At 43.7% G+C, this 26,794-nt stretch overlaps 5 protein-coding genes across 8 annotated transcripts; 3 read left to right on the top strand and 2 right to left on the bottom strand.

Moving 5' to 3' along the window:
• The first annotated feature begins 1,134 nt into the window (after window positions 1-1,134).
• On the top strand, window positions 1,135-1,673 carry LOC117138584. Its single transcript, XM_033300763.1, is given in 4 exon segments — window positions 1,135-1,194; window positions 1,247-1,286; window positions 1,289-1,563; window positions 1,620-1,673. Coding segments are annotated over 4 exon segments (429 nt in total).
• A 799-nt stretch (window positions 1,674-2,472) lies between these two features.
• LOC117137329 lies at window positions 2,473-3,111 on the top strand. The gene is made up of 3 exons (XM_033298719.1): window positions 2,473-2,532; window positions 2,590-2,904; window positions 2,965-3,111. The coding sequence occupies exons 1-3, from the start codon at window positions 2,473-2,475 to the stop codon at window positions 3,109-3,111; spliced, it is 522 nt and encodes a 173-aa protein (XP_033154610.1).
• A 102-nt stretch (window positions 3,112-3,213) lies between these two features.
• LOC117137327 (protein windbeutel) lies at window positions 3,214-6,112 on the bottom strand. 2 transcript variants are annotated; one of them, XM_033298716.1, is made up of 3 exons: window positions 5,673-6,112; window positions 5,345-5,467; window positions 3,214-3,741 (listed from the first exon to the last, which is right to left on the bottom strand). In XM_033298716.1, the coding sequence occupies exons 1-3, from the start codon at window positions 5,946-5,948 to the stop codon at window positions 3,367-3,369; spliced, it is 774 nt and encodes a 257-aa protein (XP_033154607.1). In that variant the 5' UTR covers window positions 5,949-6,112; the 3' UTR covers window positions 3,214-3,366. The 2 variants fall into 2 exon arrangements, with proteins under 2 accessions (XP_033154607.1, XP_033154606.1); XM_033298715.1 differs by lacking the exon at window positions 3,214-3,741 and having other exon boundaries at window positions 4,817-5,467; window positions 5,673-6,093.
• LOC117137328 lies at window positions 4,076-4,714 on the top strand. Its single transcript, XM_033298718.1, has 3 exons — window positions 4,076-4,135; window positions 4,193-4,507; window positions 4,568-4,714. The coding sequence occupies exons 1-3, from the start codon at window positions 4,076-4,078 to the stop codon at window positions 4,712-4,714; spliced, it is 522 nt and encodes a 173-aa protein (XP_033154609.1).
• A 5,935-nt stretch (window positions 6,113-12,047) lies between the features above and the next one.
• LOC117135719 (protein 4.1 homolog) lies at window positions 12,048-26,610 on the bottom strand. Of its 3 annotated transcripts, XM_033296152.1 has the most exons (17): window positions 26,503-26,609; window positions 25,973-26,200; window positions 20,547-20,590; window positions 20,058-20,249; window positions 19,530-19,975; window positions 19,319-19,471; window positions 18,895-19,253; window positions 18,685-18,806; window positions 18,312-18,425; window positions 17,452-17,605; window positions 17,332-17,384; window positions 13,966-16,980; window positions 13,397-13,618; window positions 13,208-13,309; window positions 12,936-13,091; window positions 12,618-12,728; window positions 12,048-12,543 (listed from the first exon to the last, which is right to left on the bottom strand). In XM_033296152.1, exons 4-17 carry the CDS (start codon window positions 20,202-20,204, stop codon window positions 12,478-12,480), a joined length of 5,220 nt encoding a protein of 1,739 aa, XP_033152043.1. In that variant the 5' UTR covers window positions 20,205-20,249; window positions 20,547-20,590; window positions 25,973-26,200; window positions 26,503-26,609; the 3' UTR covers window positions 12,048-12,477. The 3 variants fall into 3 exon arrangements, with proteins under 3 accessions (XP_033152043.1, XP_033152044.1, XP_033152045.1); XM_033296153.1 differs by lacking the exon at window positions 18,312-18,425; XM_033296154.1 differs by lacking the exons at window positions 13,208-13,309; window positions 13,397-13,618 and having other exon boundaries at window positions 26,503-26,610.
• Between the last annotated feature and the right edge of the window lie 184 nt (window positions 26,611-26,794).

Raw genomic sequence — 26,794 nt, 5'->3', positions numbered from 1 at the left:
CAGAGCGCCACCAGAACAGCAACTCCCCACCCCCTGATTCGCCCCCTCCTCTTTCCCCCCAGGCCCCAAAACCATCGAGCATTCGAGAAAACTGCACGGCCAACGCAGCCATATTTATAAAGAAGAAAAAAAGCCAGCATGCCATAAATATTCGTATTCGCCTTGACACGATCGTGTGAGTGAGACAGCCTGCACTCCCCATCTCATCGCAGTGCATTAAGTGTATAACACTCGACCGGTTTTCTGGGGGTTGGGGCACTTCCCCTTCTTCGAAGCTTTTGTGGGGATATACTGAAAAGATCACTGGACTGCAGTTGGTCTTCTAAGTATGCTACACTTTTTGGCACTGCACGCGCAGATGCTTTCGGCTGACCAATTGTGTTGCATACTTTTTAGCTTACTTCTAAAAACTGTCAAATAAGAATTCTAGCGATTTATAGCTATCTTATGTTTTCTCAGCATGTTTGTTTTTAAACAAAACTATGCATTTATACTTAAAAAAGTGTTTTTGTTGATACATTCCGCAGAAAAATGTAAAAGTATAAAATATAGTCATAACATTTTTTTGCGCAATAATAAAATACTTATAGCATGTTTAAGAATAATTAGCACATTCCTTTGATTGTCAAGTTTATGTGCCCCTTTTTTTGAATATGGCCGTAAGTGGTTTTTCTAATGTTATGCCTGTTACAAAGTCAATGCAAAACAAAAGCGTCTTCTGAGTAGACACACTTTGTTAGCATGATAAATGACATGTTTTGTAACTTTTTATTTTTGCAAATGGGGAATGAACCAAGTTCATGCTCAAACAGTAAATCGAAAAGCGACTGCCAAAGAAGAATATTTATGTGAACAATGTCACACTTCGCAAATGGGCTTTGTATGTATGTAAACTATTGGGAATATACACAAATAGAGAGAACTGAAAAAAAACATATGCATAAATCGATTTATAATAAAAACAATTTGCTAAACTCAAAAAGTGAAAAAAAAACTATAATATTTATTTATCGCGATTAAATCGAACGTGATATTAAATTTTCAATAGCTGTTATATTTGATCACAAAAGAGAAGAACAGGTATTATGTTTTTCCAGTCTCATAGTGTTGCTCAAATGAATACATATATCATCAATGAATCCTAACGTTATCCTTCCTGGACTATTTCTAGCAGCTCTGTTCCTCATGATCAGTGTAAGTGTGAGTAATTTAATTTTTAAAGTGAAACTAAATAATCTGTTTTCAGGAGGCACCCAATGTCAAGCTGACAAATGTGGTTTGTGAATCAAAAACAAATCGTTGACAGTTTTTCATTATTGCCGGCTAAAGGCTTACTCGCGTAACAAGAAAATCATGAATATAAATGCAACATTTCTACATCCAACGAATAATGTATCCCTCAGATTAAAGATGGTGAAAAGATTAAGTGGCTATAAGCCATTTCTCTTCGATATCAGAATCGACGCCTGCCTATTTTTGCGAAAACGACATAATCCCGTTATAAAAATGTTTTATAGCTTTATAAAGGATTATTCTACACTAAATCATACATGTCCTTATGTGGTGAGTTTGGTTAATACAACTTTGTCATCAGCGAATTTTAAACCTTAAATTTGTAGTGCTTGCAGGTGGTTAGCGATTATCACACCGCTGTTTTTCCAGTTTTGATTTAGATATTTTGAAAATAAAATTCTTTAAATAAATTCGATAGTTAGTTTATACAGCTACCAACTTTCGTAAATATGACCCTCAACGAAAATACAATTTCAATGTATTACCTACAAAAACAATCGATAGTAACGTGCTATTAGTTAACCGCACTTATGCCTGTCAACCATGCATCATTAAGTCATATTTCCCCAAGCTTTTGCAAACGTTTTTCTCAATATACAACTTCATTAGTATCTGCTTACATTTGAAGCTATTTTTTGTGCTTCAAAACTAATATATACTTTCAGTTTTAGACAGTTTTATATTTATTTATTTCTAAAATAGAGAAGTTAGCATATTCATTTGAACGAACGCAAAACTAGCCACCGAAATGATTGTTCTACATCAAATCAATTTTGTATAATTAAAAAGTACATCAGATGTCGTGCTACCATCACTGAAATTGAATTTTAATAACCTCTTCAGTAAAAGACTGCCCACAATATATCGCTCAGATCAAATCAGAAGACAGCAAAATTAATCAATCAAGCAAATCGATTATTTCAAAGCCAGTCATTTCTTGTTTAAAACATAACTTTTTTTTGTATCTGATTTTAAGTTTTTTAAGCATTACTATATTATGTTTCTATTTTAAATAGTATACCTAAAAACGCTAAATTGTTTTGTAACAATATCAATTTTGTGTAATTACAGATGTACACATATTTATGAAAATTATATATCTTAATTACGTATTTAACTACCATTACCTAGTTCGCAGTTTATAACACAGTCTTAAATTGGTTTTTGTGTTTGTCGGACATGCTGGCCAAAGTGATCATTCTGGGAGTTTTTGGGGCTGGACTTTTTTTGGTTTGCAGCGTAAGATTGCTCGATATTTTTTTTAAAAAAAATGTAGAAAGTAAACCACTTCTTTAGGATTCGGCTTCGGTTAAAATGACAAATGTTGTTTGTGAATCATATGACAAATCGTGGACTGTTTTCCATTACTGTCGCTTGAAGGCCTATTCCAGGAACAAGACTAGTTTGAACATAAATGCAACCATTTTGCAGCCAGTCAATAGCGTATCCGTCAGATTCAAGGTGCTGAAGAGGGCCAATGGTTACAAGCCTTTTCTTTTCGATGTCACCTTCGATGCCTGCCAATTTTTGCGAAAACCAAATAACCCTGTCATTAAAATAGTTTATAATATGATAAAGGAAGCATCCAACGTCAACCATTCTTGCCCGTATGTGGTAAGATATTTAAACAAAATAATGTACAATTATATATCCTTTTTGTTTGATTTACAGGGTCTGCAGGTACTTAGCGATTTTCATCGCATTTCGATACCCCTTCCATTTCCCGGAGGAGATTATTTAGCATGCCTAGATTTTATATTTAATGGTAAAACGCAGTTCTACGTAAATGTATATTTTCATATAACAGAGGACATATAAATGGAAGCTTATGGACTAATGATAGCTATTTATGTTTTACTGACTTGTTAACTGGCAATGAGAAGTGAAAATAAAATAGTTCGATTTAATTACTACAAGGCATTTCAACATAAAAAACTGTCTTTATTTGGATGATAGACTTATAATTCGTATAAATTGTACATTCACGTGTTTCTGCCGAGATCCGACATTTATAAATATCATAAAGTATTCATATTTTTGTTTAAAGATCTAACAAATATCTGTTTGATAAGTTCACAGTTCCTCCTTTTCCGGCGCTGTCTTGGTGACCTTGTGAACCCTGAAGACTTCCAGGATGTTTAGTTTCCTCAGCAGCTCCTCCTTCTTGGCCTCGGTGACCTTGCCGGCCTTGAGGCGCAGGAGTCGCTGGGTCTCCTCCTCCAGGAAATCGTAGCCCACCTCGTGGATCTTCCGCATGTAGATCAGATAGGCCCTGGCGTTCTGCTGCTGCTCGGGATCGGTCAGCTGCTCCTGCTTGGCCTGCAGCTCCTCGATGAGCTTCAGTTGCTCTGCATCGGGAATATTGGCATAGTTCTTGAGCACTTCGTTGAACTCCTTGATGCAGCCATCACGACCGATGTACAGAGGTGTGTTGGCACTGACAAAAGCCTTCAGATTCAAATCAGAAGACAGCAAAATTAATCAATCAAGCAAATCGATTATTTCAAAGCCAGTCATTTCTTGTTTAAAACATAACTTTTTTTTGTATCTGATTTTAAGTTTTTTAATCATTACTATATTATGTTTCTATTTTAAATAGTATACCTAAAAACGCTAAATTGTTTTGTACAGATAGTGCTGCCTAACATATCAATTTTGTGTAATTACAGATGTACACATATTTATGAAAATTATATATCTTAATTACGTATTTAACTACCATTACCTAGTTCGTAGTTTATGGTATAACACAGTCTTAAATTGGTTTTTGTGTTTGTCGGACATGCTGGCCAAAGTGATCATTCTGGGAGTTTTTGGGGCTGGACTTTTTTTGGTTTGCAGCGTAAGATTGCTCGATATTTTTTTTAAAAAAAATGTAGAAAGTAAACCACTTCTTTAGGATTCGGCTTCGGTTAAAATGACAAATGTTGTTTGTGAATCATATGACAAATCGTGGACTGTTTTCCATTACTGTCGCTTGAAGGCCTATTCCAGGAACAAGACTAGTTTGAACATAAATGCAACCATTTTGCAGCCAGTCAATAGCGTATCCGTCAGATTCAAGGTGCTGAAGAGGGCCAATGGTTACAAGCCTTTTCTTTTCGATGTCACCTTCGATGCCTGCCAATTTTTGCGAAAACCAAATAACCCTGTCATTAAAATAGTTTATAATATGATAAAGGAAAAATCCAACTTCAACCATTCTTGCCCGTATGTGGTAAGATATTTAAACAAAATAATGTACAATTATATATCCTTTTTGTTTGATTTACAGGGTCTGCAGGTACTTAGCGATTTTCATCGCATTTCGATACCCCTTCCATTTCCCGGAGGAGATTATTTAGCATGCCTAGATTTTATATTTAATGGTAAAACGCAGTTCTACGTAAATGTATATTTTCATATAACAGAGGACATATAAATGGAAGCTTATGGACTAATGATAGCTATTTATGTTTTACTGACTTGTTAACTGGCAATGAGAAGTGAAAATAAAATAGTTCGATTTAATTACTACAAGGCATTTCAACATAAAAAACTGTCTTTATTTGGATGATAGACTTATAATTCGTATAAATTGTACATTCACGTGTTTCTGCCGAGATCCGACATTTATAAATATCATAAAGTATTCATATTTTTGTTTAAAGATCTAACAAATATCTGTTTGAGAAGTTCACAGTTCCCCCTTTTCCGGCGCTGTCTTGGTGACCTTGTGAACCCTGAAGACTTCCAGGATGTTTAGTTTCCTCAGCAGCTCCTCCTTCTTGGCCTCGGTGACCTTGCCGGCCTTGAGGCGCAGGAGTCGCTTGGTCTCCTCCTCCAGGAAATCGTAGCCCACCTCGTGGATCTTCCGCATGTAGATCAGATAGGCCCTGGCGTTCTGCTGCTGCTCGGGATCGGTCAGCTGCTCCTGCTTGGCCTGCAGCTCCTCGATGAGCTTCAGTTGCTCTGCATCGGGAATATTGGCATAGTTCTTGAGCACTTCGTTGAACTCCTTGATGCAGCCATCACGACCGATGTACAGAGGTGTGTTGGCACTGACAAAAGCCTTCAGATTGTCCAGCGTTACATCGACGTGGCTAGGAAGCTGGACATACTCATCAGCGTTGCCCTTGAACAGGAAGATACTCGGGAAGTTCTTGTCGTCGACTTTGTAGCGGTCGCCCAGGGCCTGGAAATTGGGATTACAAAGTTGAAATAATAAATAAATCGGATTTAAAGTGCACTTAAATATTTTAAATAGTACGTAGTTTTTAGAGGGGTCTCCAAGCATTAGGATAAAACACAGGATTCCCAATGAACAGAGCAGGGTCAACCCTTTTTTCCCAATCATTACTACATATCTAAATTCTAGGTAATCCATAAAAAAAACTCACCTTGTTCTCCAGTTCTCCATAGTCCTTGACACCTACAGTGGCTATCAGCAGATCTTTAGTTGCCTTATGGGCAGATTTGGAGAAGGCGGTAAAGGCCTCATGCTTTTCCCCATACGGATATGCGATATCGAATTTCACTATGGAATAGGGAAATCGCTCCACCGTCTTCTGGAAACTCAGCTCATCCAGATCCACGCAGCCCGTGCAGGTGACGGCCCAGGTGGTGGGTATCGAGTGGCAAGCGACCAGGAGCAGAGTCACCAAAATATGCATCATCTTCGTGGCAAAAACCAGAGACTTCTGAACTTGACCCTACTCTTGCCGTTCGTCAGCGCAAACTGGCTAAAAACGAGCGCGAGAAGAGCGGTGAAGTTGTATGCGAGTTCGAGTTCTGGGCCAGTTTACGCTTCGCTCAGCTGAAATTGTTTGGCTGCTTTGGCCAACTCACTCAGTTCTGGACTCTCTGGAAGTCTGAAATGCTATGAAATGCTCTGAAGTTCTCGTCTCCACAATTTCTCGATCGAGTTGAATGACACGTCAGTGAAAAGAAGCCGCTCTCTCACTCAAAACCGGCTATTTCGTTGACCAACTCTTGTGTGTTAGTTCAGCTGTTTTGGCTGTGGGTCTATTGTAACACTCGTAGGGAGATTTATTATATAATGCCTGGTACTTAATGCGGGTGCCTCGTTTTTGACTGTCGCTTTTAAACGTAGAAATAATTGTCATCCCAATAGCAGGGGAATGAGCATTGATGCCAAGCTGATAGAAAACGTATTTCGGCCAAAAACGATCAGTTGGCCAATAGAGCGTGCCACATTAAACCAGGGCAATTAGCCATGTTCACAAAACTGACAGTGCAAGCGAAGTCTACAGGAAGTGGTAATTTGCAACTGTACACGAGTGTTTTCGGGTCTTTCGAATTGTGGATACCCTTTAAAGGTATATAAATAAATTTGCTTTCATTTCCTTTCAATCACAAGATTTCTTATTTATAAGTTTTAGTAACTTAACTTTACAAAGTATCTGTAGATACAGTAATTTGACATAATAGCTGATCGACTCGTTAGTAGTTTGCCAAGGAAAATGGAAACACCTGCCAGTGGATGGAAAAACGGGGTTAGTTTGCCATAATTTTCATTAGCCTGGAATTGAAATTTTCCCGACACCAGATCCCACCCCCAATTCCGTGCTCCTTCCTCTTTGTCCTGGTTAATGGACATTTTCGGCAATTGTCAATTAATAATTCATGTATGCGGCACACATGTTGGTCACCTCAAACCCAAAAGACCGCCGATGGCCAAATGCCCCGCCCCCTTTGGCGGCCAAAATAGTTGGTTTAGTTTTTCCATTTGCGGTTTCGTTTGTCCACTCTACGGAAAATTGAACATCACGGCACGCAATTCGGGAAGGAGGTACGGAAAAGCGTTGCGAGCTTGACACGATCGATATGGCCGACCGGTAAATTATCTTTTCTGATGGATGGGCGTGTGTCTTTTGTGTGTGGGGGGTGGTGGTAAATGGGTGTATGGGTGGTTGGGCGTTCGATTGGTGCGTCAGGTGCAAGGAAAATCCAAACGGCAATGCGCAATTTCCGAAGGAATTAACTGGCGAAGCGGGGCCGGAGGTAATGCCTGATGGAGATCCAGTAATGGGGCCTGACATGCGTGTGTCAATCGCACAAAGGCCCGAAATTACCGGATTGGATGGATGGTTGGGTGGTGCTCTATTTGTAATGCTGACCTCTTTGCTGGCCGCGCAAAAAAATGGAGTCCAAGTTCGGTGTGTATTCGGTTCATGGCGCACTTGTGTTTGCACTCCATTTATTATGCAACAAAGGACAAGCAATTTGCTAAGTACACCCCAGTCGAAAGGCCTTCAAAACAACATGGAAAACTGGCCGGGCATACTCCAACATAGCCTTCAATTAGTTGCCGTGACGGGCATTTTATATTGAACACTTTGCCACTGGACGTGAAGTAAATCCTTCTTTGGTTTTAAAAATAAAAATCTAGATTATATTTAGACAAATTATGGGAATTACCCAGCGAAGAACCTTCAAGTGTCCTCCAACTCGGGATACCCCACATGCGGCATTAATAATATAAATGCTGCTACTTTTGCGTTAGTTTGAGTGCAGCGGCACTAATAACACAATGACCTTTATGCGAAACGACACCCCTTTGGCCCACTGGGGGGGTCTTGGGGCTGAGGGGTTGGCCCTGACCAATCGACATTAAAGTGATAAGCGCGCAAATTTCAGGACCTGGAACGGCTGCAATCTTGGCGCGGAAATCAAACGATTGCGGCATTGTTTTTTATAGACCACATCTATTGGGTTTTGGAGCGACGGCCAATAGACAAAGCTAATCGCCTACAGCAGGGCAGGTGCTCCATTTGGATACCGTGTAGTGAGATCTGTAAGGGGTATATTTGGCCATGTGATCATGTGATAGTAATTACATCAATTCTAGTCCTTCTTATTGTAAGTTATGGTACATTTTAATTTTAAGCATTCTATTATATATGTATGTTTTTTATAGGATTAAATATATAACAACAAGCAGAAGTATTTTTAAAAACTATTAAAATACTATTTAGACTCCTATGAAAGTTTTTCTCTTTTTCAGATTTAAGTGTCCTTGCGAGTAATTTCGGCAACTCATTTTCCGCAGGGTATCTATTAACAATCCCGCTTTCAGGACAACCTTTATTTTTTGGCAGCCCCACAGTCTAATTATGTGGCAGTACATTGAAGGCGGGCCATGAATTTTTCATGGCCCACGTATGCCAAGACATGCAATGTTGGAGCCAACTGGCCAACTGACAATTTGGATAGAAAATAGATGGAGTTTGGTGAGAGGATGGGGAGAGGAGGGGATGGGGCTGCGAGTTCCCAACTTGCGTAAGAACCCACGCGATTTCGAATCATGGTAATTCCCCGGTCTCGTTTATTGTAAACTTTTCATTTGGGATCCAGGCACTTGTGAAGTTGAAGCTCATCAAATTTTTATGCCATGGCATAATTCCATAAATGGGCCATGGAATGACCCACCTGAAAAAAGGCCATATGTTCCACCCCCCAAAAACGAAAACATGGAAAAATAACTTCGACAATAATTCGCATGCCCAAATCGAAACTGCCAAAGTCGAATGACCCGGCTAAATGGTCAATAGGCTGTGCTCATCATAATTGGTATTTATTGAAAATGCCTTTTGGTTAACCCACACATCGACTGTTCATAACCATAACCCTTGCTTTCGAGAGAGAGGGTTAAGGGTTATAGGTTAAGGGTGGACAGACGTAGGCCTGGATATCGTGTTTATAGCTTTTCATTTGCATTTATTGCCATTTCGATACGTGTGTGGCTATCAGGCCTGGCAATTCGAGGCGTTTAGCGCAAATTTCTTTTCAATATTTGTGCACCCAATAAACCGAATTGGTCAGTTAGCCGGATGCTTTTATTCGCTGCGGTCTTCCAATTTGATTGCAAATTTCTTTTTTTTCGACTTTTATGCCAACTGCGTGCTGGGAATTTGAGAGCAAATCGTTAGTGGCTGAAAAGCGCTTAAATGGTCAATGATTTTCCACTACGCGGGTATGAGTTGCCTTGGCTAATTAATCACTCGAGTGCATTATTATGTGTTCTGCGCTAATTACGCTTTTTCAATATTTATCCAAGAAACCGCGGTCCAAATCAAACTAAATTCGTTTGCCTTCATTCAACATATTCCAGTGACAATGGGCCTAATGGTAATTTCTTGAGCGATTGACTGGTTTGCCTTATCGTGGGGAAAATTCCATTAGCATTAGCATTCCATTAATTAGCCAAAAATGAATGTGTCTTAAGTGGTGCGTTGGTGAGTTGGTTGTATTGGTCATTTTGGGTGCTTAATTGGGTCGCCAAGGAGGAACTGTACTTTTTTCTTGACTAATACCTTCCACTATCCATTTGAAACATTTTACTAATATTGCATCTAAGATAAATGTATCGCTTTTCAACATTTTCTTAGCTTGAGCAGCAGACTTTCCCCTTTCCTTAACACCTCAGGATATGGTCACTTGAATAAGGATCATGCTGCTCTTGCTCTAATGCATCCATTCGCTGACCATTTCCCTCAGGACTTTCCTCAGGGGAAACTCATGTATAACAGTTGTGGCGGGAAATTCGAATGGCGCATGCGTGGTTCCCGCTCCGAGCAAAAGGACTTCCAATGCTATGCCACATTGCAGCCACTCTATCCGGGGTTAGGGCATTTGTTTACAAACAAATGCAGAACGGCCAAAGGTAAAGGGGTAAACTGCACTTACACAAAGCGACCGCCCATGCGAATATTCCCAATAATCACCTCAACTTGTTGCTTGGTCATTTTCCGCGCGCGGGGGCAATTACTTAACCGAGTGGGTGGGCGATGGGTTGGTCAGGAGCCGAGGACACGAGCAGACAGACATGCAAATTGCAGTTTCATGTGGCAGAATTGGATTGCCACCGCCTTCGGGGGCTGCACCAAGTCGCACAATTCGCATGACATTTCCTAACATTCTTTTTCGCTTTGCAGGATAACGCCCCCCTGGACTTTTGTTTTATAACATTTGAGCATTCGGAGCGCATATGGTCATCAAATCTAATTGGCGACGTCGCGTCGCAAATACCTGAAATTGCAGGGCATGCAGTTGATTTTTTGCACTGATTTCGATGCGGATGTCAGCTGGGGATTATTAGGGTACGGATCGATGCATCGGAGGGTTAATGTGCTGACCGTACTCAGATATTCCATTACATTGTACCTGCGGCGAAGAACAACAAAAACTAAAAGCAGCGGGCCAAAGTTGATGCAATAATTTGCCACAACTTTTCCGAGTGACCACAACAACATGCAATATGCAGTGGGCTCGTCAAAACTACACTTCAAACAAAGCTCTATTAAAACATTTTCATTAAGTATTTGGCTACATGTAACAAATTCCAAAGGAATATATTTTTTTTGAGTGCAGGAAAAGCCGCGAACGTTGAACGAAATTTTCGCAAGAGGATTTTCAAACGGCGCGATGTAAAAAATGCATGAGCCGACTGAGCCCAATGCGGTTATCGTGTCCTTTGGGGTGGATATATGCTTGTAACAGGGACATAGACATGCAGGTGCAAATTCCTGGCAACCCCAGGTGAACTGACTGACGGATTGACTGACTGACGTACGGATTGACCGCATGATTTTCAGCATGTGAACGCCTTTCGGGTTGGCATTTTATCGTCGGAGCGCGTTTTATATCTAAACTATGAATCAATGCATTAGTCAGTCACCTTGTACGCTCTACTTTAATTACGGCTTTTTACGCTGCACCTGAAATGCTGCACCCCTATGCCCACCAAACGTCCTTTTCCTTTTCCAAACTCTGCCTTCGGCACGATTTCTTTTCTATTTCAACAGCGAGCTGACATTTTTTTGCATGTTGTTGTGGCTGCGAATTAAAAATTGCATACAAAAAATGGCAGCAAAAAAATCAGTGATCTTAACTCGACTTAGGAATACCAACTAATCAGATTTCACTGTTGATCAAAATAAAGCATTTAACATGAAACAAAGCCTGTTATTATATATATTTATAATATAATTTATTTGGGTAATGCAAATTTGAGAAAAACGATTATAATATGGGGTATATATTTATTGTAGTGATTGTTTTGTAACTTTTGAATTATTTTAAGTACAGGAAGAAGGATCGTCCAACTTGCTTTTAAGTAAATTAATCAAAAACTCCAAATCGCTGCCAGTAAACTTACTCCAATAATTAAAGAAATTCGATATTTTTTTAACATACCCCTATCCTTTAGAAACACAGGGTGTAAATAGCGAAATGAAATTCCTGGCACACGTAATATTATTAGCGGGGAAGCCTTGTCGACCGCCTCCACTTGATTGCGAGCAACTCGGGGCATAAATATTGCATTACAATCGCTTTACCCCCTTTTTTTGGGTTGGCGAGTTGTCGCGCAGCCGGTGGTTCCACCTCCACGTGGTGGGTGGTGACCCCCACTTCCCCGTGGGGTATGCAATTGCGAATTGGATTTCATGTTAATGCAGGGTCCTTATCGCCGGTCATGTGCTTGGACGGTCAGCAATGGGTTCATTTGTGTTCTATTTGGCCGGTAATTTCCCTTAATTGCGATGACGTTGTGTGCAAAAAGCCATGGCAAGTGGGGAAATCGAGGTGGTGGACCCTGTGGATTGCTGATTTATATCGCCATCGAGCGGGGGAGCACGGTCCATCAAATATTCAGCGGTCCGTGGCTTATTGAAAAGCACAAATGGCAATTTCAGCAAGTGCGAATGCCCCGAGGAGCCGCCAGTTTGCCATCCAGAACAGCACTTAATCGGTTTTTGTGTGTGTACATTTAGGTTTTATTCTTGTATTTGAATGCAATCGTGGTTTACAATATATAGAGTTTTCATTTCAACGTTGCCTTGCACATTCAATATATAATATACGTAATAAAAAGTAATTATAAACAACAGTTGTAATAAAAATAATAAACATGTAGATGCATTTTCTCGTAGACGGTAGCGGTAACGGATAATTGGGAATTTATCTTTCATATTTCTTAGTGTTATGTCATGTGGGTCATCAGCTCGAGGTCAAATATACACTCGTATGTGTATATATATATTTTTTTAGATTTATATTTAGATATAGGTTGTATAAAAGATGTACTGCAAGTGCTGCGTATGCGTGGGCTGGTGTTCATGTGTGTGAGTGTGCGGGTTTACTTAGAAAATCCTCCGAAGGGTTTAAAAATAATTATAAAATCTACTGCGTTTGCTGCTGAATTTCAATCTTCTCGACTGTCATGTCCGGATTCATGGCCGTCGCTTCCTGTAATCGAGTAAAAACCATTGGTATCAGTTAATTTATCTCCTGACGACGAAGTTAATCCATTAGATACTCACTTGTATTGCCTCGGCCAAGGCTTTGTCATGATCGATCGGATCTCCATCGGACTGAATGGTTATCTTCTGTTCCACTCGGGTCTCCACAATGCCATCGCGTTCGGTTTTGTACTGTTCATTTAGAGTATTATTAATAAATGTTATCGTGTAAATGTGGTACAACCTGAACCCATTCGAACAAGGACTATGCATGGAATTTACAGTGTGGTGCATACGTTCACAGGAAATATCTTTCGGATAGATTGATAGAAAGCCTACCTCTGGCTACTTACGCATCCTAATCGAACGGGATCAGGTGGCTTAGTTCCGGGTACTTACGGTAATGGTTTCCACAGTGCGGGTTTTGCTGCTCACGGTTTGGGTGGAGATGATTTCGCCATGTCCGGAGAAACCGGGTGTGTCCTCACCCAGAACCACTCGGGTGCTTTCCACATGGGGTCCAGTGGTGGCGGAAGTCGTAAAGAGCGGAGATTTCTGTGCAAAATTCGAGATTATTAAGCTTGGAATGGAACCTTTATTGGAAAAGCAACTACTCTTAGAGGGCCTTTATATTGATTGCTTTTATTGCAAAATAGCCATGCATGACCCACCTGGTTATCTGTGCGCACCACACTGGCACCATCGTAGGGTCCGTCGATGGGCGTGCCCGAATCGCCGGAGCTGGTCGAGGAAACGCTATCCCTCCTCTGATACTACACAACACATAATATAACATAACATATCGAAATCATAATGACAACAATCAACTCATGCAAAGGGGTGCAGCCATGCGATCTTACCTGATCCCCACTGGTAACCGTCGCCGTCGTCTTCACCTCCTGGGTGACTACGCGCTGCTGCTGCTTGTTGGGATCGTGGGTGCGGGTGGTGGCCACCGTCTTCTCCTCCAGCTGCTCTGTCTTGGCGTTCTTGCCCAGATCCTCGTGCGTGGTGGCGGTGCGGGTGGTGACTGCGGTGGCCGTGACATAGGCGCCACTCAGGTCGGTGGGTGTAGCATCAGCCTAGGTGGATTGAGTGGCAATTGGGTGGTTCAGTGGGTTAGTGCGTACGGCATAATAATACAACAACAATAACAAACCAATTCAAGCAACAACATCAAATAGAGGCGGAAGTTAGGCAAAGGCTGAGATTAAGTAATATAACTTTGGAAAGCGAAGCGCAAAGAGACAGAAAGATAGACGTTTCCGGTTTTCATAGCCCTAGGTTTTGATCCAATTCGATTGCGATTTAATTAAGATTTTACCTCAAATGGGTATCTTTTATACTCCATAAATAACAATCGAATTCGATCAAAGCCCTTAAGAACTGAATTCCAGTTTATCCATAAGGGACGTAGTCCCTCGCTAACCTTGTGTTCCTGCGTGGAGTAGGTGACCTCGCCGGTGCCCAGGTTGCGCACCTCCTCTTCCACATTGTGGGTCACGCCATCGATGTTCTTGGTCAGCACCTGTTTGGTGGTGGTCTTCACCACCGTGGGCGTGCTCACTGGCTTGCCCAGCTTGCTGCCCGCCTGTCCCGCTGGACTGCCGATCAAGACGTCATTGACCTGGTCGGTACCATACTGTCCGGTCATGTCGTCATCGGAGCTGCCCTCGGAATCCCGCCGTAGAGCGCCCTTGCTTATGTGCTTGACTCCGTCGAAGAACTGCTGGCGGGTGATGGGTACCGTTTCCGTGGCGGTTTGCACCTGCGCCTGTTTGCCGAAGTGCGAGGGATCGATCTGGGCATAGTTGAGGATCAGTTTTCCGGTCACGGGATCCGTGACAGCCGTGGCGGGATCAATGTCTCCCGTGTTCGGGTCAATGTCGCCATACTCGCTCTTAATCCTGCCGGTCACGGGGTCAATCTCTCCTGTCAGCGTCATCGTGTGGGTCACCGTGGTGCGGGCGCCAGCGAAACGCGGGTCATTGGGGTCCACCTGAACAATTTCACCGGTCACAGGGTCAATCATATTGTAAACATAAACGGTCTTATTGAAGAACTTAAGAACGCGGCCGGAGACGGGATCGATTTCGCATGTGGAGGGATCGATCTCCTCCGGGCGACCACGCTCGTCGGTCTTCGAGATAAGCAGGATGCGCACGATCACGATCTTGCCCGTCTTGGGATCGACGCGGGCCAACTTGGTGTAAACCTCGCCGGATTCGGGATCCACCTGGGTGGCCGCGTACAACGGCTCCCCGGTGGCCTGATCCACCTCCCCGGTGGCAGTGTATATCTTTCCGGACGTGGGTTCGATCTTGATTGTGTTGGGGTCGAGCTTGGTCTGTTTCTTGATCTCGTTGGTCTTGGGGTCCAGGTAGCCATAGATGGTGATAACGTATCCCGTCTTGGGGTCCACGCTGCTGGAGATGTACTGCTGCTCCTTGGTGGCAGGATCGGTGGCTCCAGTAGGCACCCAAATCTGGTTGGACTTGGGGTCCACCACGATGTCCTTGTCCTTGGAGGCACTGACTTCAGTGATGGGCGCCTTAGTGGCCGGATCCACGCGCTGTTGCACGATCCTCAGAGAGATAATCCTGGCATAATCCTTGTCGGGCTTGTTGTTCTTCGGATTGACCTGGTTCTTCAGGACAATCTGTCCGGTGGCTGGTTCAATCTTAATGTCCCTAGTAACCGTCTTTCCTGATTTCGGGTCATTGAACGTGATCGTATGCTTAACCAGATCAATCTGTCCATATTTGGTATCAATCTTGCCGGCCTTCGGGTCGAACTGACCTCCAGAGGTCTCCACCTGAGCCGTCTTGGCATCGATGATGTTCCTCTTGGAATCGAACTTGCCCGCCAAGGAAGTGACCTCCACAATTGGGTCAATCTGTTGGCCCACCTCAATGAGGCGACCCTGGTTCGGATCGATCTTGTTCGTCTTGGGATCCACAACGCCCAGGATGGTGATCTGGCCAGTGCCCGGATCCACTTTAACATTCTTGCTGACGACAATCTTGCCAGACTTGGGATCAATGGCCTTAAGTTCGCCGGTGCGCGTGTTAATCTCTCCATACTTGGTATCCAGCAGGCCAGTATCCAAGTTCAGGACGCCCAAGGAACGCTCCACATCTCCGTTAACTGTGTCGATCTTTCCGGTTGCAGGGTCGATGCGACTGGTGATCACTGTTAGCTCCACGACAGGATTATCCTGTGGTGTGATGCAAACGATCTGACCAAGGGTGTCGTCAAGGCGTCCTGTCTTCGGATCCGCCACACCGGATACCAAATGAAGATTGCCCGTCTTGCCATCAACATCGCCCTGGAATACCTCCTTCTTTCCGGTCTTGGTATTCAGAGCCTCCAATGTTCCCTTCTTGGGATCAATCACGCCATATTTGGTGTCAATGAGTCCGGTGGCGGGATCTAGAATGCCAGTGGAGTGCTCAATAATTCCGTTCTCCGCATCAATGCGCTTGGTGGAGGGATCGAATTTGGAGGTAATGACCATGATCTTGACACGCCTCTTTTTCGGCTTGGCAGCTGCTGCTGCAGCTCCTGCGGCTCCTGCGGCTCCAGCTGTTGCCGCAGCTCCAGCTCCTGGAGCTCCCTTTCCTGTCTTGGTGGGAGAACCAGGCTTCTTAGATCCAGCAGCACCTGCAGCACCAGCAAGACCAGCAGCAACGTCAGCTTTGGAGGGACCAACGTATCCGGGCTCTTTGTTGTAGCGCTGGGATTCCAGGAAATCAGCCGTGGGATCTGAGATGGGCTTGTAGCTTCCTGGAGCTCCAGAGGAGTAGCCCTGGGGTCCCTTGGTGGGCGAGTAGGATCGCTTCTGGGAATCACTCAGAGGAACAGCAGCCGCATCCACAGCGCTGCCCTGGAGCTTAGCACGGGTGGTGGGCGAGAGGAGTGGATCCTGGAGAAGCTTAGCCCGCGACTTGGGCGAAAGTTGACCGCGGTTCAGCTTATCCTGGGTGCGAGGAGACAGCTGTCCTGCCTTCAGCTTCTCAGCCGTTTCCTTCAAGGCGTTCTCGTTACCAGGAGCATAGTTAAAGGCCAAACCAATCTTCTTTTGCTGCGAGGTAGGAGACAGCTGCTCCTGGCCATCGGCTCCGGATTTCCTAGAGTTAGGATCCTGATCGTAGCGGAAGCCACCAGGGGTGTATGATTTCCTTGTAGGACTGGTATTGCCATCATTATCCACGGCATACTCATACTGCCTAGTGACACCCGGAGTGGTGGATCCTCGGTTCTTAGCCGCATTCCTAGCCGCCTCGTCCAGGTTCTGATCCTGCTGATTATCGCCCAGACCAGACGTAACGACCAGACCAAGTCGACCCACCTCCTTGTCCTTATCCTTTCCGGACTTATCCTTGCCATCCTTGGATGGGGAACCGCTCTTGCTCTTGCGACCCGAGGAGAATATGCCAACGCCCTGTGGATCGTCGGTGGATCGTTTGTTTTCGAGGATCAAATGAAAAGGTCAAACATAAAACGAAAAGAAATGGGAGGGAAAAATTAACAAAAGGAAACCAAAATAAATATCACACAACCAATGAGTTAAACTCAAGATCAATTTTCGGGTTTCACTACAAACTATCATAACTTACGGGTGAAACTTAAGTGACTTGGTATGTGGATTTGGGTGGGTATGTGGTTCGGGGGGTTAAGGTTATTTACACGAGGGCGGGCGCATTCGGTGCGTGGATATCGCTTAGCTTAGTACACCTAGTCTTGTGATACTATGATCTAGCTTAAGTTGGGGATAGTCAGATAGGATACTTACACGTCTGCCTGAGGACTTGTCAGACTTGTTGGAATCATTCAGCTCGTCATTGCCTAGATAATATTTTCAGGGAGATTAGTTAGATTGCTTCTTTAGATACTTAATCTTGAGGATACTTACCATTAACAGCCGCTCCTGCAGCGGCAAGTGCTGCCTTGGCAGCCTTTTCGGCCTTCTTCTTCTCCTCCAACTCACGCTTCTCCCGCTCCTTTCGCTCCTTCTCCTCCTTCTCCTTTTGCTTCTTCTCCCGCAACTTAGCCTCCTTATCAGCATCCTGAGAAAACATCGATCATTAGTTAGTTATAGTTTTTAGCGTATAGTTGAGAGGAAACAGATGTTTGGGGCGAAAAGGCGACATGCTACAAAATGGCTGAGATGTACAATATATATTTACAATACAAGCAACAAATTATAATAATGGTTAATTAGGCATTATAGATGATCTTTTTTAATACAATCGCATAATTAGTGCCAATGCATGTTTTGTGTGGACTGTACTGGTGTGGCCCTAAATGGTATTTACAGCTCGAGAAAGGACTCTTACAGACGTCACAAAATAATCAAATCAAAGTTAAATAAAACACTTAAAAAAGTCAGATAGATAGTTATGATGTAATGCACATTTAACAGACAGTTGACGGCACTGCTTTTTTTTTACAGAAATTACCATCAGATCAAGGTACAGCTCGTTGGGGTTCTATCACATTGGTTAGAAGATAGTCGGTTATGAAACAAAAAATATAAATTAATAGGTTCAGAACATCCATAAATTACTGGGGTATAGTAGCCCTGAGCTGAACAAATAAACGAATAAATAAGGGAGACTTCAAATCAAATCGTTTCATACGTAAGCTCACAACATTCGAAAAGCAGAGTTCAAAGCCGATAAAAAAGTTAGGAAGGATACATTGTAGGAGATTCGATTCGGAAGATACTTTTGTTTTGATTTTTTTTTGAGTTGTAGGTAGTAAAGTGTTAACCTGAACGGGGGGCTCAGCCTCGATGGCCTCAATCTCTAGGTTGGTCTCGTAGTCACCCTCGAGGGAACTTTGCGAGGAGGCCGAAGCCGTGCCGGTGCTCGACTGTCGCATCAACTGGTTAGTGTAATGGGGGGGGTTAAGGTGTGTTTTTTTTAGGGGACGGAGGGTTAACATTACGAGCACATCATTTCATATTCAGAATCACAGAGTGGATGTGTGTGTGGTTGTTTGGTTTGTGAGTGGTTGTGAGTTAGTAACAAACCGAGAAGAAAGTACAAAAAACTCTGGTTAACTCCGAAATCATCGTTAAACATGTTCATCTCAATAGCTATGTTTCGTCAGGCATTAGTGGGTTAAAAACTGGATGGGTTACCTTCTCCTTCTTGTTCTTAATGGGACTGCGGCTGTGAGCATCGCCATCGGCATTGCGATCTCCCCGATGATCCAGGGTGCTGCTCTTCCTAGCCACCTTTTCCTTTTCGGCCAAGGCCAGAGCTGAAAGGAATCAGATAATTAAAAACAATTAGATTCAAAACTATCAGGTTATAATCAATAAGGACTACTCAGGACTAGGTGTAATTACCATCCATGCTCCTGGAAGTGAGACGAGCTCCGGACAGAGTCCTGTTGAACTTCGGAGGAGTACGATCCACGGGTGTGTTCGTACTCTCGGCCTGAGTGCGACCCTTGTAGCGGTAGGTGGACCCGAAGACCGGGAACATCTTGGACTTGCTGACCGGCTCGGGGGTCATCAGGCGGAAGAAGGTGTGGTGCTCCACGCAGGATTTCCACAGTTTCTTGGCGGCACGATGGTTGGCCAGTTTGAAGCCAATGGTGGATTCGTATTGCTCGAATTCACCCGGTCGGATTTTGATGTAGAAATGGTGGCGCTTGTAGGAGATCTTCAGGATCTTGGGCCAGGCAAAGCGGTTGATGCGCAATCTAGTTGGATAGTGGGTTTAATATACTAACAATTGTTTAATTTAAATGTAGTAAGAGCTACTTACTTATCGCGGTAGACGAGCAAGCCGGAGGCACAAACGCCCAGCATGATGTCCACGCCCTCGGAATCCTTGGCGGGATGCAAGTCCACGCCGTACATGGCCAGCTTCTTGGCATTCTCCAGGTAGTGTAGCTCAGCCTCGGCGGGCGATTGTCCCCTAAAATAAACAATATTAAAGTTAGTATAAATACTTGATGTAATCACTTTGAACTCACTTGTGGGTCTTGTGCAGATCCATGACCTTATCCTCCAACTCGGCAGTCTGATTTGGTGCGATCTTAAAGTCCTTTAGGTAGGCCCTCGTAGGCATTTCCTCTGCATCATAGTCGCCCATCTCCGACTGCACCAGGTAGGATCCGAGCAGAGCGTGGGTAACGAATGTGCAGGGCAGTCGGCCCTCCAGGATGTCATTGCGCACCTGCAGGCACAAATGGTAGCGCGTGATGTCCTCCTTCAGCTGCGATGGCTCCGGCGGATAGAACTTGACGGCGAAGGTGAGAGGCCAAGTGTCCGTGCGGAAGAACTTGGACACCGGCTTCTCCAGATCCAGCCAGGTGCGCGGATCTGTGGGCGTTTCATAGGTCAGGCCGAAGTAGTCCTTTTCGATGAGGTTCAGACCGGCACAGATTGAGTTGATCACATCACGGCCAATGGCTTTGCGCTATGGATATCAAATTGGACATTGTTATTAATGTTATTAATGATAACAAATAAAAATTGACAAATCATCCCAGCTTACTCACATCAATGGACACGTCCAGAAGGGATCCATCCAGCAGGGTGACTCGTGCAAGGGCAGGCTTTCCGTGCGAGGATGAGCTGGTCTTGGGTTTGCTCTTGGTCGGCGTTTCCGGCTCAGCGGGCGCGGATGGTTTAATTTCCGCCGGCATCTTGGATTGGGGGACTTGGCTACGCCAGCGGCAGCTTGGAGTTGGCTGCAAGAATGTAAAGACTTTAGTAAATTGCACTGGATACAAGTTAAATGGCCGGAAGTGTCCACTCCGCGGGGTCATGTGTCCGAGTGTGTGTGTGGGCGCCTTTCGCTCATTAGATGTCTGCAGTCTGGGCATAAAACACGACATAAACTTTCTCAATTTGCCTGGCGCCACTGCGCAAATAAACTCAGCAACACACACACATTTAAACACAGGACCCTCAGCCAGGATGTGTACAACTCCTGCTGCTCCATTTTCTGATGGCTATGATGTCACCAATTGCAATTGCGTACTCACTTCCAAAGAGCTCTAGAATTTCTCCGGCAATGATTTCCAGCGAGCTGTAAGAGAAATTTCGCCATTAAAAGCTGAACTGCAAATTGAATTACCATTTACTAGCGAAAGCAGATAGTAAAAAACTTTCAGGTCTGAGACCATTACAATGAGTTGGCCATAAACCGCACAAAAGTCAGATTTCGCAGATCTATTATTAAGCAGAGTGAATACAGATAATGCCCCAGTAATTAAGTCATTAAATATACAAAAGTACATGGGAACAGAAGTTGGGAACGTCCTTTGAGTAAGCCGAAAAGTCAAGTGATCGGCGACAGCTCACGTTCCAGATCTGAATTCAAGTTCAGCAGTGACATAAGTCTTTCATATATATATATATATATAAATATGTATATCGGTGTGGGGTTATATAAGCCGGCAAGTCGAGGCAGCGTCATGTTCTCGCTTTTATCCCCTTCCGTTTCCATTTGATTCCGTTTGCGGTCGGCATTTAGCGGGACTGCAAATTGCGCGAAATAATGCCATAAATATTGTTTTCTTCTGGAAAGAGACGATATCGGCACTTTGCCACGGATGTGGACACACTGCCCCACCCAGAAAAGAGCCTTCAATCAACGCTGATTGGGAATGTACTTGGGTGTAGCCATAGTTATGGGTATGGTTAACGTGCGAGGATCGAGAGTCAATTGAGCCCAGATGCACTGACCGATTGCACAGCGAGTTCAATTTACAATCGCAGTGTTTAATTGGTTGGGAGTCATGAGCCAACAGACGTCCATCGATCCCGCAGAGGAAACTAGCTGAACCAGTTTGCCACAGACTTCGTGATAGAGGTCTTCTATGGCGCTATAATACTGTTTCAGTTTCGGACACGACCCCCAAGCGAATTAACTCTGGTGGCGTCATCGTGCGTTCAAAATTAAACAAAAACACACACATGAAATATGTATGCTGAGAACCAGAACCCGAAAACCCAAAAAAAAGCAGCCAAACATCTAATTTATATTATTTTATTTATTCTCGCGTCTTTGTAGCGCGCAGACCATGTGTATATGGACTCCATATAGCATTACTTTTGGCAGCGTGCTCGTTCCCATAGTTGAAGGTTGCGCATACGCAATGTTGACATCATCGACGGGCGGTTGCAACCACCTCGTTATTTTCGCTTGGCCAAATGCAGGGCCCATGGATAGTGGGAATGGGTGGTGGGAATGGAATACTTGACTAAGATCGGCGGTGAATCAGCGGCATTATCTCGCCGTGCCGACTTACAAATTGTTTTGGCTGGCAAACCAAAACGAAGTAAATCGCTCGAATTGTCGATAGCGCATTGCGATTTTACATTGCGGGGGCATTCGTACATGATTTATTTTCGATGACATCATCAGCTAACCGATCAGCACCAGCTAAGGCATAATATCAAGAGCTATTTCTAGAGTTTATACAAATATATTTGCAGAAGATGCCGACACCCAAAAACATTTCAGCACTCGGCGCATTCGCCTCAATTGAAGGAGGTCGAGGTGAAATTCATCAAGTGGCGCGCGTCTAATCTTTAGGTTACAATATTGCTGGCCAGGCGAGAATAAATACGTCCGAATTGAGCAGAGAAGAAGCAGGCTAACCAAGTGAGTCGTATAGATATATCTGGTATTATTGTGAAAGTAACGAAGTTCTTGTGGCGGACAGAAGGCAGAAGCACAAAAGATGGCAATCGCGTCGTTTCAATTGAGATTCGGAATGAGAACATGGGCACTCGTACTTTGGGTGCAGCCGGCTCCCCTTTAATTAAGTTTCATTTAATACAACTTAAATCAAATTCAATTGGCGACGGCGCTGTGCCAGGGTTTTCATATCCGCGGGGATGGCTCATACATGTGTCATCGAGTTATTACTCTGACATCAACATGGGTCACCTGGTGGGCGGTGGCGTCACTTCCCCAGGGACGGCCAACTTTGAATTTCTCCCTTGTACATAATATATATATAGTACATTTCCTCTAGTCATTGTGACTAAACTTTCGCTTTTATGCCCATTAACATTAAAATTTCCCCCGGGGCTGTGAAGTGCACAAAACTTTTCAAACTTGCCATTTGCTGAGCTCAACGAAGCGTTGCCAATAAATCGCATTTAAAATGTATTATATACTGACTTCACATCCGTTTATAAACATGGCCGCATTTCCGCAAGGGAAGCTGTTACATTTTCCGTTGTTGTGCATAAATTGAAATATGTACATTAATTTGAAAGACATCTGAGTATCGTTTCAGCTAATTAGAGATATAATATTATTTCCATTTAAGCTTTTAAGAATATTTTCCTTCTCTTCATCACTTGATCCCTTTGAACCAATCATTCACTCGAATGAACAATGGATTTTCATGCCTAGTGCGTCAGGTCTTCCAAGTTATTTTGTATATTTTTCGAGGAAATATGGAGTGGGAAATACGTAAACATTCGCGCATTCTGGACTGTGTGCTAAAGTGGGAAAGTGGGTCAATCAATACAGAACGATTAGAAGAGGGTGTGTTGCGCCTTTGCGAATCCATACACTTATCGACGGAGTGGAACCGCCTGGCAGTCGAGGATGGCGACTCCATGGAACCCGCCAGTCGATAAGCCAGATCCGTTCCCATTTCCCGTCGCACTGGTAGCCCTGAGACAGCGATGACCACTAGCTAGTAAGTCAGAAGTCGATCGGCCACTTGGGGCGAACTGGTTTCTGGTCACCAGATGCCACTTTTCGACAGCTCAAGTGACGGCTCTGTGGAGCAGTGTGTCGCTTGACTAATTACCGCTCTGATCGACGTTCGGATGACAAGGCGACATAACCGCACTGGATCACACCCACACACATAGCCATCTGCACCACTCCGCACCACCACCCGCCACCATCACTTCTCCACTGTCAATGGCTATTTAAAGCATTTGACTTCGCCTGGCCAACGAACTCTGAAATGCATCCACAGTTGCTGCTATTTCAGCACCGTAAAATATAAGCTGAACCAAAATGCAAGTCATTTTAAAATAATAAAATATTATAACCCTTTTAAACAATTTTTTGGTTTAAGGAACATAAAGTTTTAGTAGAACAGAATAACGTGTTTTAGATTAATATTTTTCACCGTGTTGTAATGCCGCACCCGCGTCGCGTTTTGATTTCTGCCCGGAAGGTGAGGAAAAAAAGTGTCGCGAAGGGCGGAGAAAGTAAACAAACGAGCCGCCCTCGAGGAGAATTTTGTCCACTTCAGCGCTTTGCACATTAATCATAGACCTATAGACGCCCCATCCCACACAAGTAAAAATCGATGCGACAAGGAATAAAAATAGAAAACGGAAAATCGAATGGGCATATAGGAGGGGCGCAAGAGGGAAACTGATTGGCTTAAAGGGGGCTGGAAAAGCTGCCTTCCATCCGATTAAGTTTGTTGAAAGATTAGATTGGTTTTTCCCCTCGCTGAAAGAAGGAGGGTGGAAATCTTCCGGTGAACTAAGAATAGCTAGCGATTCTAAAGAGGATTCATAAAGATAAAGATATTAAGTGCTACACATAGTAGGTGAGATCCCCAGTCTTAACAACGATCTGGCCACGCTGGAAAATCGGTGGTGGGGCTTAGTCTCCGTTTTCCGCCGAGAGAATCTGAGAGAATTCGGAGAGCCGCGCTCTGGGAGCTTCTAACGCTGGAAGACACACCTAGTTGGTAACGCTCGAATTCGGAGTCGTGTTCGAATTCAGGTTTTCGAGGGGGCTCTGATTCCGACTCATTTTTTTTAGCCATGTTCATTCGCGTGCTGCCAAGTCGTTAGCCCTCCGAAACTCTCTCACTCTCCAGATTTTTGTAGTATAGTTTTCCACTCGCTGGTTGTACAGTTATTGGCATTCAGTTGGCTGGCACTCCTCGTTTGCTTTGCTCGGCTGCTTTATCTGTTTGTCTGCTGTGCAGCCAACTTCTTGGCCAGCAACAACCGGTTTTTTTTTCTAATGCAAGCTCAACCTCATGTTAGCCAGTTCGTTTCCATTCCCACTTTGCATGGCCTGGCCAAGAAGACGAAGTCTACATGTTAATGTTTCTTACTATTTGGGTCAAAGCCCACACCTCCCGGAAAAGGTGGAAGAAAAAAGACTCCACGTAAAAAGCGGTTTTCGAAGAACGGTTTTTTGGTTGCCAAGTCAACGCCCCAGGTTTTCCGGGGATGGTGAAAATCGTGCCGTGACTCAGTGGATGGGGGATGAGGGGACAACTAAAATATCGCCACCAGTCACCTGCCATTCATAACTGGCCTTTGTTGTGGTGGCCTTATCTTATCTTAGCCATGTTGCCTAGTGGCTGGGATAAAGACCGCCGTTGTTTACCCCAGCCGATATCAAACATATGAAAAATGCCAATGCAAAAAGCGCTCAATGTTTTGATAAGAAATGCGGAAACCTGCTCGCAACCCCGATCGATTCTATTTTGGGAGCAGTGACGTCTTGATGCTTGGGGAATTTAGCCACCATATGAAACTATATGCCATATGAATGCGACGAAATTCCAAAATTATATATAGGCGAGAGAAAGAGATGAAAAGGAATCGGTTTCCTTAAGTGCGTAGTTTTAGGAATTTTGATTTTTCGGTTGGTAGTTGCCCCTCTTTGCAATATAAATTCGAAGTATAAATTCTACTCAATTAATATTTAAACTTAAGAGGTTTTCTATTCAAAATCATACCATTATGTATAAACTTTTCAATCTGCGTAGAATTCAAAAGTGATTGTATCTGCCTCTCCACATGCGTATCTATGAGATACATTTGAAGTTATATGTGTGTACACACGTTCTACTATTACCGATACTAAGTCGTTTGTATAAAGATATAAAGTATTTGCCCCAATTTTTATAGTTCACTGCTAAACGAAACCTTTGAGATACAATTGTATCCGATCGGTGTTGTGGAACGTTTCCTTGACTACTACGAGCCCAATAAGAATTTCCCACCCTGCGCCCCGAAATGCGAAGCAAACGAGGAAAACACAAAAGAAGGAAAATTGGAGTAAGGCAACGGTAGAGGCAAAATCAAAAGAGAGCTGGCGACAACAACAATGTGGGCCGAGTTGACAAAAACAAGAAGTCGAAAGAATAAGAATATCGTGCCAAAAGATACACTCGAAAAGCTTGACAGCACACAGATACAGATACGCAGATACAAATGCCGCGTGAGTGAGTCCGGCTCTCTTTCCGCTCCCGCTCGCAAAGCTGCTCTCAATTAACTCTGCTTTCGGCTGTGTGTGTGTGTGGTGTGTGCTATGAAGTCATACTGCCCAAGTCATTCTGCGCTTGTGTTGGTATCGAAAACATAAGCCACCAAAAACTCCCGACCACAGCCCAAAAGAAAAAAACTTGAATAAAAGTGTAATTAACCTATGTCGCAATCCCCAAATTGTACTCACCCACTTAAGACGCCTCTAGGAATCCTTTTTAATCCACAGCAAGGACACGCAAATACCGTTAGTTTGGCGGTTGGCTGCTTTTTACTCCTGTATTTGTGTTGTTTTCACTTTTCTCCCGTGGGCACTGCACTCACTCGCTTTCACACTAGTAAACAAATTCTTTGCCACTTTTTTCTATTCGTTCGCGAAAAAAGACAATTTGTTGTTGTCGTCGTCGTCGTTGAATACCTGTTGAAAATTTGACGTTGAGTTTCTTTGAGTGAGTAATAGAGAACGCAAGAGTGGGAGTTGAAGGGGTGTGTGCGGTGTGAGGGGGGAGGGGTATAATAGAGAGCGGGGTGGGCGTGGGCGGAAAATGCGCGAATAGTGGTTGCTAATAAATTAATTTCCCATTTTATTTATAAACACACTGCTGCCGAATTGCGCGCTTTTCTTTTCTATCCGCTCGTCGCCGTTTTGCAATTACTTTGCTGCTGGCAAACAACAAATCTTCTCACAATTCTGGCAGCGCGATCACACACAAAACGTACCGTCGTCACAAATATTCGATGTGCTGTGCACGAAGAGCAAACTGGTACTGAAACCGAAAACTGAAACTGAGAGCCATCCGCTTTCCGCTGCTCGATTTGGAATTGAGTCGATTTCAGTTGAGACCACTGAGTTTTGCTGAGAAACCACCACCAAGTGGTTGCAGTGCTGGCAAATGCCGGTGGTTCATCTGAGTGGTTCGGTTTGCTTTTCAAATGTTTATAGCAGTAGCGCTGTTTGATATCGCTACCAATTATACAAAAAATGTATATAAATCTATATGCTTTCTTAATA

Source organism: Drosophila mauritiana, chromosome 2R, assembly GCF_004382145.1.
Source record: "Drosophila mauritiana strain mau12 chromosome 2R, ASM438214v1, whole genome shotgun sequence".
NCBI classification, from domain to species: domain Eukaryota; kingdom Metazoa; phylum Arthropoda; class Insecta; order Diptera; family Drosophilidae; genus Drosophila; species Drosophila mauritiana.
This window is presented reverse-complemented; position numbering and strand designations above follow the sequence as displayed.

What these genes read in the sequence shown, in the direction of transcription:
- LOC117137327 (XM_033298716.1), bottom strand. Translation starts at nt 5,948, where the DNA reads ATGATGCATATTTTGGTGACTCTGCTCCTGGTCGCTTGCCACTCGATA. An exon ending in ATGGAGAACTGGAGAACAAG is followed by an intron (nt 5,468 to 5,672) that starts GTGAGTTTTTTT and finishes CCCAATTTCCAG; the next exon opens with GCCCTGGGCGACCGCTACAA. An exon ending in TAACGCTGGACAATCTGAAG is followed by an intron (nt 3,742 to 5,344) that starts GCTTTTGTCAGT and finishes TTGAATCTGAAG; the next exon opens with GCTTTTGTCAGTGCCAACAC.
- LOC117135719 (XM_033296152.1), bottom strand. Translation starts at nt 20,204, where the DNA reads ATGCCGGCGGAAATTAAACCATCCGCGCCCGCTGAGCCGGAAACGCCG. An exon ending in AGGCTGAGCCCCCCGTTCAG is followed by an intron (nt 17,606 to 18,311) that starts GTTAACACTTTA and finishes ATGTTTTCTCAG; the next exon opens with GATGCTGATAAGGAGGCTAA. An exon ending in TGCAGGAGCGGCTGTTAATG is followed by an intron (nt 17,385 to 17,451) that starts GTAAGTATCCTC and finishes AATATTATCTAG; the next exon opens with GCAATGACGAGCTGAATGAT.
- LOC117137328 (XM_033298718.1), top strand. Translation starts at nt 4,076, where the DNA reads ATGCTGGCCAAAGTGATCATTCTGGGAGTTTTTGGGGCTGGACTTTTT. An exon ending in GACTTTTTTTGGTTTGCAGC is followed by an intron (nt 4,136 to 4,192) that starts GTAAGATTGCTC and finishes CCACTTCTTTAG; the next exon opens with GATTCGGCTTCGGTTAAAAT. An exon ending in TCAACCATTCTTGCCCGTAT is followed by an intron (nt 4,508 to 4,567) that starts GTGGTAAGATAT and finishes TTTGATTTACAG; the next exon opens with GGTCTGCAGGTACTTAGCGA.
- LOC117137329 (XM_033298719.1), top strand. Translation starts at nt 2,473, where the DNA reads ATGCTGGCCAAAGTGATCATTCTGGGAGTTTTTGGGGCTGGACTTTTT. An exon ending in GACTTTTTTTGGTTTGCAGC is followed by an intron (nt 2,533 to 2,589) that starts GTAAGATTGCTC and finishes CCACTTCTTTAG; the next exon opens with GATTCGGCTTCGGTTAAAAT. An exon ending in TCAACCATTCTTGCCCGTAT is followed by an intron (nt 2,905 to 2,964) that starts GTGGTAAGATAT and finishes TTTGATTTACAG; the next exon opens with GGTCTGCAGGTACTTAGCGA.